Source organism: Zonotrichia leucophrys, chromosome 21 (assembly GCF_028769735.1).
Source record: "Zonotrichia leucophrys gambelii isolate GWCS_2022_RI chromosome 21, RI_Zleu_2.0, whole genome shotgun sequence".
Taxonomy (NCBI): Eukaryota; Metazoa; Chordata; class Aves; order Passeriformes; family Passerellidae; genus Zonotrichia; species Zonotrichia leucophrys.
The window spans coordinates 518,197-532,071 of NC_088190.1; the positions used below are offsets into that span (position 1 = coordinate 518,197).

Sequence of the window (13,875 nt, forward strand, 5' to 3'; positions counted from 1 at the left end):
CTGAGCAAACGGAGAATGGAGCCAAGTTCCACGGGAGAGCACCCAGGCTGGGCCAGCCAGCATCCACGGGAGCACAGCCCCTCTCCCATCTCCTCCTCATCACTTCAGGAGAGGGGAAAAAGGGAAAACCATCGTGCCTGGCTCTGAGCTGCAGCCCTGAGCAGGACAGTGCCCACTGGGATGCCTTGGCAGCCTCTCCCTGCCCTCCTTTGGCAGGGACAGCTCCCACAGAGCAGCTGCTGGGCCCAGCCCGGCCACTCCTGCTGTCCCTGTGCCACCCTGGGACCCCCTGTGCCAGCCACTCCTGCTGTCCCTGTGCCACCGACCCCTGGCCAGCCACCCTGCTGTCCCCTGTGCCACCCGGACCCTCCGCATCTGCTGTCCCTGTGCCACCCTGGGACCCCTTGCAGCCACTCCTCTGTCCTGTGCCACCTGGGACCCCTGTGCACCACTCCTGCTGTCCCTGGCCCTGGACCCTGTGCCAGCCACTCGCCGTGACGGACCCTGTGCCAGCCACTCCTGCTGTCCCTGTGCCCATCCCACAGCCCTGGGGACACCCAGGCCCCAGGGGTGACCCAGGGAGGAGCAGGGGATGCTGGAGCCATCCTGCTGCCTCTCATCCATCGGGGAATGTACCCCAGCACCCCCCTGGCTCCCAGGCTCGCCCAAAATTCATTTTTACAGCGAGCACCGAAGGCACAGGGAGGTGGTAAATATTCATAGTGCGAGAAAGGCTCGTGGAAAGGATATACTGCACTTAGGAGGGAGATGTGAATTAATTTTATATGCTGCAGAGAGGCTTTTTAGCAATCACAAACTTGTGAATCTCAACTTTCTTTTAGAAAAGCTCTAAAGGACGCAGCTGGGAGGGTGGGCTGGAAGTCCAGGCTCATTTCCCTGCCTGGAAAGGAGCAGGAACAGTGGGAATTCTGACAAACCAGAGGCACAGGCACAGCCAGGCTGTGCATTCCCCATCCCTGGCAGTGCCCAGGCCAGGCTGGGCAGGGCTGGGAGCAGCCTGGGGCAGTGCAAGGCGTCCCTGCCATGGCAGGGGGGGCACTGGGTGCTCCCTTTTAATTTAATTTAAATTAAATTAATTAATTGATTAATAAAGAAATAATTTTATTTATTATAAATTTATAATAAATGTATCAATTTATTATAAACAAATTTATAACATTTATTTTCTTTTTAATTTTATTTTAATTTTTCATTATTTTATTTTTAATTTTTTTATTATTTTATTTTTATCTTTATTTATTTAATTCCCTTCCCATCACTCTGGGGTCCCGTGAGCACAAACCTCTTGGGCAAAGCCTGTTTGGCCCCATGTCCCTGAGCCCTGGGGGTGTCACCTGGCCCAGGGACAGCATCCCTGTCCCCCTGCAGGCTCAGGAGGCAGCAGAGCTGCTCCAGCTCCCTGGAATTCTGCTTTTCCTGCCCCTTCCAGAGCGTTCCCTCAGCCCAGCCATGCCCAGCAGAGCTGCTGGTGGGGCTGGACCCCCTTAGCACCATTTAAATGTCCAATTGCACTCATTCAGCCCCTGAAAAAAACCCCGCTGCTCCTGCAGCCCGTGACAGCTTTGACAGCCAGACTCCTTAATTCCTTTTTCTTATTCCCTTAATCTGTCATCTTTATCAGGCTGGGGAAGTGCCAGGCTGCGAGCAGGAGCCCCGGCCCCGATCAATCTGCACATTACAGCTGACAGAATGGTGCTAATAACTTATTGATCTCATGTTTGCCAGGCCCCGGTGGGGCTGGAAGGCTCCCATTGATTGGCTTGGGGGAAGGAGGGTGGAAAACCTTCAAATTGTCTCCTTCCCCAGGAGCTGGGCAGGGAGGGAGGGCAGGGACCTGCTCGGGGAAGCCGGGAGGAGGAGGAGGAGTGCTGAGGAAGAAGGATGTGTGTGTGAGAGAGATGGGGATTAGGAATGGAAAAGGAATTGTGGGGAAAAGGGTTTGAGAAGAAAGAAATGCAAGGAGGAGGAGGAGGAGGAAGAGGAGGAAGAGCAGGGAAGGGGAGAGAAGCAAAGGAGAAAAGGAACTGGGAACAAAAAGATTGTGCAGAGCTGAGAAATGAATGAAAGAGGCAGCTGAGCCTCTCCTTGCTCGCAGCAAATCATGAATAAAACCCTTCCCATGCCCAGCCCTCCATCCCTGAATAACTCTTCCCAATCTGCTTTGGCTGGCACAAAGCAGCGCTCACTGCTGGGCAGGGTGGGAGCAGAGCTTCCCTGGGACAGGGCAGCAGCAGCAGGACGGTCCCCACGGTGACAGAGCCACAATCCCACCCTGAAATCCCAACCCAGCTCCTTCACTCCCCCTGAAGAGACCAAGAGCCGCCAGGGATGCTGAGCCCTGCCCAGGCTGGCCTTGGTCATCTCAGAGGTCTTTTCCAACCTTGAACTCCAAAAACAGGGCCTGGCCTTCCCCAGCTCCTTCTGCTCCAAAGCCAAGGGTAAAACCTGAGCAAAAACCCAGCAGAACCCTGCCCTGACCTGTGCTGGCACAGCCAAAGGAAACACTCCCTTCCACCTTGGCTCTCCCCACTTCCCAGCTCCTCTGCTGGTGTTACAAAGGCTGTTGGCTACATCCCACTCCTGCACTTTCAGGAGGTGCAAAACCAAATTTAAACAGAGCCCAGAGAGGGGAACAGAGCCCAGAGAGGGGAAAACAGAGCCCAGAGAGGGGAACAGAGCCCAGAGAGGGGAAACAGAGCCCAGAGAAGGGACAGTGCTCCAGCTCCAAGGGCAGGGGATGCAGGGCAGGGACACAGCCTGGACCCTCAAGGTAAACAATTGTCCTTCAGGGGAAAACATGTCAACAACAGGGCCTGGCCCTCCAGCTCCTGGCTGTCCATTTGGTGCTGATTTTCTGCTCAATTTAAGGCAGCAGTCCAATAAAGGCTGCTGCTTTTTTCGCCGTTGTTTGGCTGAGCTAAATGAAAACATGTCTGCAGCCCAGCTCATTACCCCAGCCCTGTGCTGGGATCCTGTCTCCAGCCATTAGCAGCAGCATCCCTGATCCCAACTCCTTTTCATGCCCAATATTAACTCCTCCTTAGCATATGAAAGCTCTGGGGCTCAGTGCAGAGGCAAACCAGGTCACTGCAGGGCCATGGCAGGGACACAGAGCCCAGGGCTAGGCCTGAGCAGCGAGCTGTGCATCCACACTGGGGATAAAAACCCCAAATTCTCACTTTTGAATCTCTTTGCAGCCCCAAAATTCCTTTTTTTTCCTTTGCTTGGCCAACAGGCAAAGATTGGACAAGAGGGTGAGCACAGAACAGATCCTCTCCCAGGGACACAGCTCAGTTCTGGGGTGTTTTTGAGGTAATAAAACCCCAAATTCTCACATCTGAATCTCTGAATTCTCACTTTTGAATCTCTTTACAGCTCAGAAATTCCTCTTTTTCCCTTGCTTGGCCAACAGGGCACCATGTGGAAAGACAGGACAAGAGGGTGAGCACAGAATAAATCCTGGGAGAGGTTTTTGCTGCGAAAGCACCAGGAACACAGGAGCACCTGGAAAAGCCTCTCTGGAGCTCTGCAAGGCTCTCAGGGCTTGTCATCCCCACTACACTGACCAAAAACCCTTGGAAAAGCCTCTCAGGTTTGTCACTCCCATCACAGTGCCCAAAACCCCTGGAAAAGCCTCTCAGGGTTTGTCACTCCCATCACAGTGCCCAAAACCCCTGGAAAAGCCTCTCTGGAGCTCTGCAAGGCTCTCAGGGTTTGTCACTCCCATCACAGTGACCAAAACCCCCTGGAAAAGCCTCTCAGGGTTTGTCACTCCCATGGCACTGCCCAAAACCCCTGGAAAGCCTCTCAGGGTTTCTCATTCCCATCACATTGCCCAAAACCCCTGGAAAAGCCTCTCAGGGTTTGTCACTCCCATCACAGTGACCAAAACCCCTGGAAAAGCCTCTCTGGAGCTCTGCAAGGCTCTCAGGGTTTCTCATTCCCATCACATTGCCCAAAACCCCTGGAAAGCCTCTCTGGAGCTCTGCCCTGCTGCTGCTGCTGCCTCCCCCCGAGGCAGGGCGGGCTCAGCCCCAGGTGCTCCTGCTCACAGTGAATTTCTCCCTGCCTGGGGCAGCACTGGGGCTCTGTCTCCCCTCTGTGCCCCCTCAGAGCCCCTCCAGCCAGCACAGCAGCTCCCGGAGCACGAGGGGCAGAAGGAGGAGAGGGAAGAGCTACCCACCTTCCTCTAGCATGAGGGAGCCTGAATCCTCCACTTCTATCCATGCAAATAGTCCTACTGCCACTGGAACCCCATGAAATCTGGCACTGCAGAACAGAGGGTGTGTGAGGAGAGAAAGAGGAGAGATTAACAGGATTTTTGGGCAGGACAGGGATGAATCAGAGCCTGGGGAGCAGGTGCCAAGGGCTGCCTCAGGCCCTACAGCAGCCTGGGGGAGGCACTTGGAGACCCCCAGGGAAGCACTGAGCCCATTCCATGCACCTTTCCTCTCCTCTGAGGGGCTTTTGAGATAAAACAACTCCCCTTCCATCCCCAGCTGCAGTGCAAGTAGCACCAAGGAGAGCACTCCCCACTGCACAACCAGCAGATGCGAGGTCATGACCAGCCCTGGGAGAATGCTCTGGCTGGTCACCAAAGGCTTCCGCGCCCATGGAGTGGCTAGGGAACACATGGCTTCAGTGGGGCTTGGGAAATCACCAAATTGGCTTTTCCTGCTACTCCCAGTGCAGGCTGGCTTGGGCAATCACCAAATTGGTTTTTTTCTGTTGTCCCCTGTGCAGGCTGGCAGTGCCAAGGGGAACCAACCTCAGCCCAGCCCCAGGCAGCTCTGCCCTGAGCCCTTCCTAAACTCAGCAAAGCCCCAGAACCACACACAATTATTTTTCACTCGTTCCAGCCCATTTCTGCGTTTCAAAGACCATCCAAATCCAGTGATATTGCTGATTTCCCAGCCCATGCTGCTGGAAACTACAGCACTGCCTCTAATCCAGGTTGTACCAACAAGAGAAGGAATTCCCTCCCAGCATTAATCACAGAGCAGCCAGCCCTGCCAGCTCCAGCCTTTTTGCTGGCAATGAGCAGATCTGTGCCATTTGTGCTCTCCTGGTGCCCAATCCTCCCTGGGGCTGGGGCAGGGAGGAGCAGGCACTGCTGGGTCCTGCTCCAGCAGCACCCTGAGCTCCTCCTGCCCTCCCATAAAGTGCAAATCCCACCCAGAAACCAGCACAGGAACATTTCAGCAGCACAGGAACATTTCAGCAGGACTCTTTGAACCCCAGCATCATTTATTCAGCGCTGTTTGTGTGCAGGTGCCTGCAGGAGAGGGAGATTCTCACACCCCAGCACACAGGGCAGTAACTGCGGGCAAAGTTCCTCTGCCCTTCTTGCTGGAACAAAATGGTTTCAATAACAGCAAGCAGCGCTTCACCACCCCTGAAAATTCTGTGTGAATTCATGATTGCCCAGCTCCCCTCCCAGCAGAACCAGCCCCAAAGCACAAATGGACCTGGCCCTGGGGAGAGGTGACAAAGTGACAAAGGGACAAAGCCCCCCTGTCCCCTCAGACACCTCCTGTGCCCTCCTGACTCTTCTGAACACCCCAAACCTGCCATTCCTTAGAGCTTTGTCACTGCCTTGGTGCCTCCTGTGTGCCTCAGCCTCTTCTTTTCACCCATGAACATTTCACAGGATCAGAAAGGTTGGGAAAGACCTCCAGGACCAGCCAGGCCAAGCATTAACCAGCCTTAACCAACCAGCCTTAACCATTAACCAACCCACGGCCCCGGGTGACCTGCACACCTCCAGGTGGTGACTCCACCCCTGCCCTGGGCAGCCTCTTCCCCAGGAAATTGTTCCTAATATTGATAATATTTCCCCTAAAAATTGTTCCTAATATTGATCATATTGTTCCTAATATTGATAATATTTCCCCCAAGAAATTTTTCCTAATAATTGCTCCTTATAATGATAATATTGTTCCTAATATTGTTCCTAATAATGATCATACTGTTGCTAATAATTGTTCCTAATGTTGATAATATTGTTCCTAGCATTTGTTCCTTTGTTCCTAATATTGATCATATTGTTCCTAATATTGATAATATTGTTCCTAATAATTGCTCCTAATATTTTTCCTAATAATTGCTCCTAATATTGATCATATTGTTCCTAATAATTGCTCCTAATATTGATCATATTGTTCCTAATATTGATCATATTGCTCCTAATAATCGTTCCTAATATTGATAATATTGTTCCTAATAACTCATCCTAATATTGTGCCTCTGCTGGCACAACTTGAGGCCATTTCTTACAGTTTCCTAATTTAAAAACAAACCAGAGCAGCTCAAACAGCAATTAAGAGCGAGGAGTCAGAGCTCGTACACCTCATCCTTTCTCCTGGTGGGAATGAGAAGAACCCCTTGCATTTCTGGGATGCCACGGGTCCCAGGGAATTCCAGCAATGCTGATCAGGCCCAGCAGTTTCTCTGCAAAGCAAACAAGACTGAAACCCACTCTGACACCCAGGGTCAGCTGAGCCACGCAGGCTGCAGCAGGGTCACGGGGAAAAATGGATTTATGGCCAGATTGGCTCCTGGAGCTGTGCAGGGAAAGGGGCTTTGGGAAATTGTTAATGATGAGATTGGAGATTCAGCTGTGAGAGCAGAGTCTGGGAGCTGCCATGGCTGATTTACACACACCACAAACCCCTCCTGAGTCCATCCTCAAGATGTGATTGAAGTTTTCACCCCATTCCCAAAGGGTGTCAGGTGTGGGGCTCCCTCTGCATTTGGGGTTCACTCACACACTCAGCAGAATGACTGACAAAACGCAAGAACACAACCAGACAGACTTTCTGAGAAGGCCTAAAACAGCACACGGAGAGATGCAGCTCTGATTTGGAAGGGCAGGACATTAAACTGAATAAAACACTATAAAAACTGACAGAAACCCCAGCTTTTCCTCAACTTTCATTTCTAATTGAAGGATCCTTCAATCAACAAGCAGATGTTGGTTTATTTATCCCAGACTGTCACTTGTGGACCTCTGCACCACCAGACCACCCTTCCCAGACCCCCACCCAGGGCAGGATCCCACAGGAGCATCTCTGGTTCCACACTGGGAGCATTTCAAACCAGGGAAATAACCCAAACCCTGCCCAGAAACCCAACCCACCCTGCTCCCAGCGAGCTGGCAGCCCTGCAGCAGTGTGGGGAACCCGAGATTAATGAAATTACAAATCCAATCATGCTCTGTGCGAGGCCTTTCTGCCTCACTTGGCACCAGCCCTGGGGACGGTGCCGTGTGCCTCAAGCTCCTTTGACACAGCCCACTGGGTTTGGGGACCTCCAGAGGGCTCCTCCAGCACCACACAACCCTTCCCACCCTCTTTAGCCACCCTCCCCACCCTCCTCTTTAGCCACAGCAGCACAGGATTTCCTCCAGCTGAAATGCAACACGGAAAATCCAACAGGACAACAAAGGGACTGGGGGGCGACTGTAGCCGTGATATTCTATGAAAAATCCCTTTGCCAGGATTTTTCTCCTGAGAAGCTGAGAGACCTCAGGAATGAAATGTAAACAATGGTTATCTGCTGCTGTGGAATGCAACAGGTGCATCTGTGATTGGTCTCATGTGGTTGTTTCTAATTAATGGCCAATCACAGTCCGGCTGTCTTGGACTCTCTGAGAGTCACACGAGCTTTTGTTGTCATTCCACTTCTTTCCTTTTGATGAAACCCTTTCTTCTGTTCTTTTAGTATAGTTTAAATATATATTAATATATATATAAACTATTACATATATATAATATATATCATAAAATAATAACTAATATATATCATAAAATAATGTATATCATATACAATAATTATAATATATAATAAATATAATATATAATTATATATAATTATAATTATATAATAGTAATAATAGTAATAGTAATAGTAATATAATAATAATAAATAATAATAATAATAATAATAATAATAAAAAATCTATCATAAAATAATAACTCAGCCTTCTGAAACACAGAGTCAAGATTTCCATCTCTCCCCTCGCCCTGGGACCCCTGTGAACGCCAGCACAGGCGAGAGGGAGAGCAGGGAGGGAGCCCACGAGCCCGGGGCAGCAGGGGCGCCCCAGCCCTCACCTGCTGCCGCCAGCCCCACGTCCAGGGCGTTCCTCTTGAGCTCGCAGCGGCTCTGGCTCTCTGGCATGCCGAGCTGGCGGCCCTGCTGCAGGCTGGAGATGATGCTGGACAGGTCGGTGTCGCGGCTGCGGCAGAGCACAGAGACCCCACGTTAGGGAAATCCCACCTCTGAAAGCACCTGGAGTACCTATTCACCCAGAATCGATTCTTTCCCCAGCGTGAGCACAGCTGGGAGAGGCTTTTGTGTGCTGCAGCACTGCTGGATTGCAGGATTGCCCCTTCCTTCCCTCCCTCCGTAACCTCTCCCGGAGTTTTGAGGATTCCAAAGCCCTTCCCAAACTCCCCTCTCATTTCCCATCAAGGGCCCTGCAGCTGCCAGAGCTGCTGATTCCTGATCCCAGCCCTGCCAGAGAGAACTTGCGTGGGCCAGGACTCGCATCGACGATGGAAAATCTGCAAGCGGAGGAATTGGCAGAGCTGCTCCAGAATGAATAGGAAACTTGAACTGAAATAACTGATAGTTTTCTATCAGCTGCCACCCTTCTATTCTTGAAAACCCAAGTTTTTCCATTCCATCAGTGCTGGGACAAAAGGCTGTTTGGTTTGATTGAATGATGGTTTTTCTCCTCAGAGAGGAACCCACCACGAGCCCGGGCAGCAGCGTTCCCCAGAGCTGAGGGCACAGATTTATTTACAAAACCCATTTTCAACTCCCCCTGCAACAGATCCTGAAACAATGCTCTTCCTTCTGGGAAAAGAGACCGTGTTAGAGCAATTCAGCATTATTTTGCCTGCTCTCCTTGCATCACACTGCTGCTAACTAGGCTGGGTTAGTCCTTTTTTCTATTTTTTTTTCCTTCTATGGAAAGTAAGAACACAACAACCAATTCGCTGTAGCAGATACTGCAGCTCAGTGGTGAACTCTTTTGCTGGCAAACCACTCTCCAGTTGCAAAATATTCCTGAGTCAAGGATCTGCAAGGAGTGAGGAGGAAGAAGAAGGTGGCAGGAGCTGGTGGTGCAGGAACATCTCCCTTCGGTTTGTCTGCTGGCAGGAGATGCTGAGCTCCCCATCCTGCCAGCACCAGGGGCTCGCCCCCAGTTAAACAGGACAACTTCTCCTGCCCTGCCTCTGAAGGGGAGAGGAGAGCCAGGAGAGCCAGAGACACTTGGCAGAAAGGACAGAAATGAGGAATAAACGAGGAATAAATGAGGAATAAACGAGGAACGCTGCCCTCCCTGCCCAGCCACAGCTCCCTCCCTGCTCCCACCCGGGGTGTCCTCACCTGGGCCCGGCAGGGCAGCCCGGAGGGTGCATTATCTGCAGCATTACCCAGCCCTGATCTGCCTTAAATATCCCCCCGGTGCTGCTGCCGGCCCCGAGCAGCTCCGGGGCTCCAGCCCAGCCCGGCTGCAGCAGGGACCGAGCTAATCCGTGTCTAGCTGCTGCTGCTAAGCTCATCAGCCCAGGACAGAAAGTCTTTAGGTACTTTCAGCGGGCGTCTGGCCGCAGCTTGCAGGGGAGGCTGCGGACACAAACAGCCCCTGATTCCCTCCAGGATCCCCAGCCCCGGGGGGATCAGCAGGAGCAGGGATGCTGGGCTCCCAAATCCCCTGAGCAGCCTCCCACCTCCCCCCGGAGCTCCTTATGCAAGCACGAGGCTCATTACTTAAGCAAGCCCACAGGTGAGTGGGAAGCCCATTTCTCCTGTGCCAAGCAGTTTTGGGTCTTATCCTCTTTTAGCTGCCACCTTTAAGATGCATTATGCAAATATTTTGGTGTCTTAAGTCATTTATGGGATTAATGTGAAGTGATTATCAGTTCTTTTTAATCATGCCAATCAATAAGTGGCTGTCAGGGACAGAGGACAAATGCAGATAAACGCTGCCATCAGCACAAGGCCCGGAAAGGGCGGAGGAGAGGAGCCACGAGAGCAGGGAGTGGGAAGAGAAAAATGGGATAATTACATCTTTGCATTTGCACGCTGCCTCGCATCCCAATGGAGCCCAGAGCAGGCTGCTGGGCAAACACCTTCAGCTGCAGGGCGGGATTGTTCCACCCAGCAGGAAAATGCAGCTCTGGAGCAGCTCCTGAGAGCCCAGAGAGGGCAGAACACCGGGAGGGATCCAGGGAAAACAGAACCCAGGGCAGGGAATCGTCCCCACCAGCACCAGCAGCGCTGCTCTCCTGCCCCAGAAAAACCATCGCGGTGTGCTGCTCTCCTGCCCCAAAACCTCCTGCTGTCTGATTTTCCATGGTTTAAAATAAAAACCATCGAGGTGTGCACAGGTGCATCAGCAAATCCACGCTCAGGGGGCCACAGGGACACTCCAGCCTCAGTTTACCCATGGAATCAGGCAGAACCCAGTCCCATTCTCCACCCCAATAAAAACCATCGAGGTGTGCACAGGTGCATCAGCAAATCCACGCTCAGGGGGCCACAGGGACACTCCAGCCTCAGTTTACCCATTGAATCAGGCAGAACCCAGTCCCATTCTCCACCCCAGCCCCTCTCAGCCTCAGTTTACCCATGGAATCAGGCAGAACCCAGTCCCATTCTCCACCCCAGCCCCCCGGCTGCTGGCCTGTGACCCCAGTGGGCACAGAGGTGCTGACAGATGTCCCCGAGGGTCACAGCCACCCCCAGCCTGCCCAGGCAGACCCAGGCTGGCACAACGCCTCCCAAATGCGCTTCATTTGCAGCCATTAGCAGCGAGTGCATGTCTGAGGAGGAGAGGGATGAGCAGACTAATGGCTGGAGACAATTAAGCAGAGGATAAATCAGTGTCAGGGCTCTGCAGAGCACAGGCAGCCAGGCGCCCGCAGGCTCTGCTCGCAGACTGCACGGGGGAAGGAGACAGCCCGGGCAAAATGGGAATAACTCCCACCAGGGGCTGCCCTTCCCGGGCAAAATGGGAATAACTCCCACCAGGGGCTGCCCTTCCCGGGCAAAATGGGAATAACTCCCACCAGGGGCTGCCCTTCCCCTCCTGCAGCTCCCTCTGCCCCCAGTGAGGAGGTGCTGGGGCTGCTCCCAGTGCCTCATCCTCCTCATCCTCCTCACGGGTGAGGCTGAAGGAGCCGGGCAGGGTCTGCCACCCTGCTGGCACTGCCAGCTGTGCCCTGCCCTGAGCCCCAGGGTCACTGCAGAGAGATGCCAGCCAGGAGAAGGGCAGTGCCAGGCAGAGGAGCAGTTCCAGCCAGCTGCAGCTCCGACAGGGCTGCTCCAGAGTGAGGTGTGGGTGTCAGTGTGGAGCTCCAGAGTGAGGTGTCAGTGTGAATTTGGAGCTCAGGCTGTCCTTGCCCTGCTCCAGAGTGAGGTGTTGGTGTGAATTTGGACCTCCAGAGTGAGCTGTTGGTGTAAATGTAGAGCTCCAGAGGGAGGTGCTGTGTAATTTTGGAGCTCAGGTTCCCCCTGCTCTGCTCCAGACCTCACTGGGCTGGCAGCTCTGGGATGCCCAGGAATGGAGCAGACAGCAGAGCCCACCTGGCCCTGCAGCCTCAGGAGCTCCAGAGAGAGCTGGGACAGAACCTCAGGGAGTCCCAAAGCAGCAGGGACAGAATTCCACAGGTCCAGGAACTGCAGGAGAGCTGAGGGAATGGGGAACTTTCCCTAAAGCTCCATCAAATCAAAGCAAAGCTGGGAAAACACTCAAAAATCTCTGCAGGAATGCAAAGTAGGGAACTGGAAGAGAAGAGAGACTCAGAAAGTGAAATAGGAAGGAAATAAAATGGAAAAACATTTCTTTTAGAACACATCCCAGCGGCTCTCCATCCCCTTAACGATCAGGCAGTAAGTGCAGGGATTATATTAAATTTTCCTGATCAATACAGCAGCCATAAAACTGCCCCGACCCTCTGCCCCTCCCTCCAATAAAGAAAGGGAAAATCCAATATGCAAAGGGAGGGATGTCAGGGCTGCAGGGAGGGGACAGCAGGGCAGGGACCGGGGCAGGGGCAGCTGCACCCAGGGCCGTTCCATGGCTCAGGTGCAGGCTCAGGGCATTCCCTCTGCAGCAGAAACCCTGTGTGTCATTGCCCCCGACCCTGCCTGGCCAGGCGGAGGCACCAGCAGGAATTCTGAGCAATCCCTGTCTCCAGCAATGGAACAACTGTCCCTGCCTGTGCCCTGGCACGCCCCGAGCAAGGTCAGTGTCCCAGGCCAGCGTTAAGCCGGGCTCCTGAGTCAGCAGAGGCAGGGCTGGGATCAGGGAAAGCCTCAGCTCAGCCCCAGCGGCCCCTCCTGCCATGGTCACCTTGGGCAGAGCCCCAAAGCCACCCAGGGGCACCCGGGCCAGGGATTGGGGTCAAGGGGACAGGGCAGGGTGGGGGCAGCAGCCTGAGCCCTCCGGCAGGGCTGGCACCTGCCCTGCAAGCTGGTACATGTCCTCAGCACTGGCACCTGCCTGCAAGGCTGGCATCCTTCGCAAGGTGGCATCCCCTGGCTGGCTGGTACAGTCTGCAGCATGGCACCTGCCCTCAAGCTGATCCTTCGAGGCTGGCATCCTTCTCAGCTGGCACCTCCCTGGCAGGGCTGGTACATGTCCTGCAGCACTGGCACCTGCCCTGCAGGGCTGGCATCCTTCCTGCAGGGCTGGCATCCTTCCTGCAGGGCTGGTACATGTCCTGCAGCACTGGCACCTCCCTTGCAAGGCTGGCACCTGCCTGGCACAGCCCTGGCACAGCCAGCCAAGGCAGCTCCTGGAAATGCCCCCCGCCACAGCAGCAGGATGTTCCCATGGGAATGAATTCTGTTCTCCAAACAGAACCCAGCAGGCAAAGCTCAGGGAAAGCCACCACTTATTATTATTCTGATTTGTAAAATATATTTTTATATATTTATAATATAAATATATTGTGTACTATATTTATACTGTATATTATATTGCATATAATTACATATTATATTGTATTACTATATATTATTACACTTATTATATATTATATTTTATATTATACTTATATATTACATTGTTATACTTATTATGTATTCTATTGTATTATTATATATTATTATACTCTATTATATATAATATTGCTATATGTATTGTATTATTATATTTATCCTATTTATTATATATAAAATATATTATTAAATACAAGTATATACTATAAATACATTATTTCTTGTGTATTATAATATTATGTATATGTATATTATGTTTCATGCATTATATTGTATAGTGTGCATTATTATTATTATTATTATTATTATTATTATTATCATTATCATTATCATTATCATTATTATCGTTATTATTGTTATTATTGTTATTATTGTTATTATTATACCCTGTGTGTCACTCTGTCCTTGTCACACAGGGATCTGCCAGAACAATTCCCCAGCCTCCTTCTCTGCCTGCCAGGGCCCTGCACCCCTGAGCTTCACCCAGGGAGGGAAGGGGACATGAGGAGAGGAAAACAGGAGGATAAACAAAGTTTTCCCAACTGGAGGGAGCAGAGAGGCCTGAAAACCCCAACCCTCCCCATGGGCAGCACAGCCCTAAATCTCCCTGCAGCCTGAGCCTGGAAAAACAAATTAATCATCCTGCAATGTCCCCAGCAAAATGCCCATAAAATTTCATTAATGCTCATGACAGTTCATAAAAATGATCAGTAGGGCTGGCAACTCCAAAATAAGGTGGAAATAAGTATGAAGATGTTTTCACTGTAAGCCTGCTCTGTCATTCAGCTCCCTGCAAGCTCATAAATAAAAAGCAGCACCCTGAGAGAGGGAGGA

The 13,875-nt window shown here is 51.9% G+C and overlaps 1 protein-coding gene across 3 annotated transcripts in view; it reads right to left on the reverse strand.

Moving 5' to 3' along the window:
* SAMD11 (sterile alpha motif domain containing 11) overlaps window positions 1–13,875 on the reverse strand; it is a 70,857-nt gene that overhangs the window by 29,725 nt on the left and 27,257 nt on the right. For all 3 annotated transcript variants that reach the window (XM_064730394.1, XM_064730396.1, XM_064730395.1), the window contains one exon: window positions 8,136–8,260. In XM_064730394.1, coding sequence (XP_064586464.1) covers window positions 8,136–8,260 — 125 coding nt within the window. The remainder of the gene's footprint in view (window positions 1–8,135; window positions 8,261–13,875) is intronic.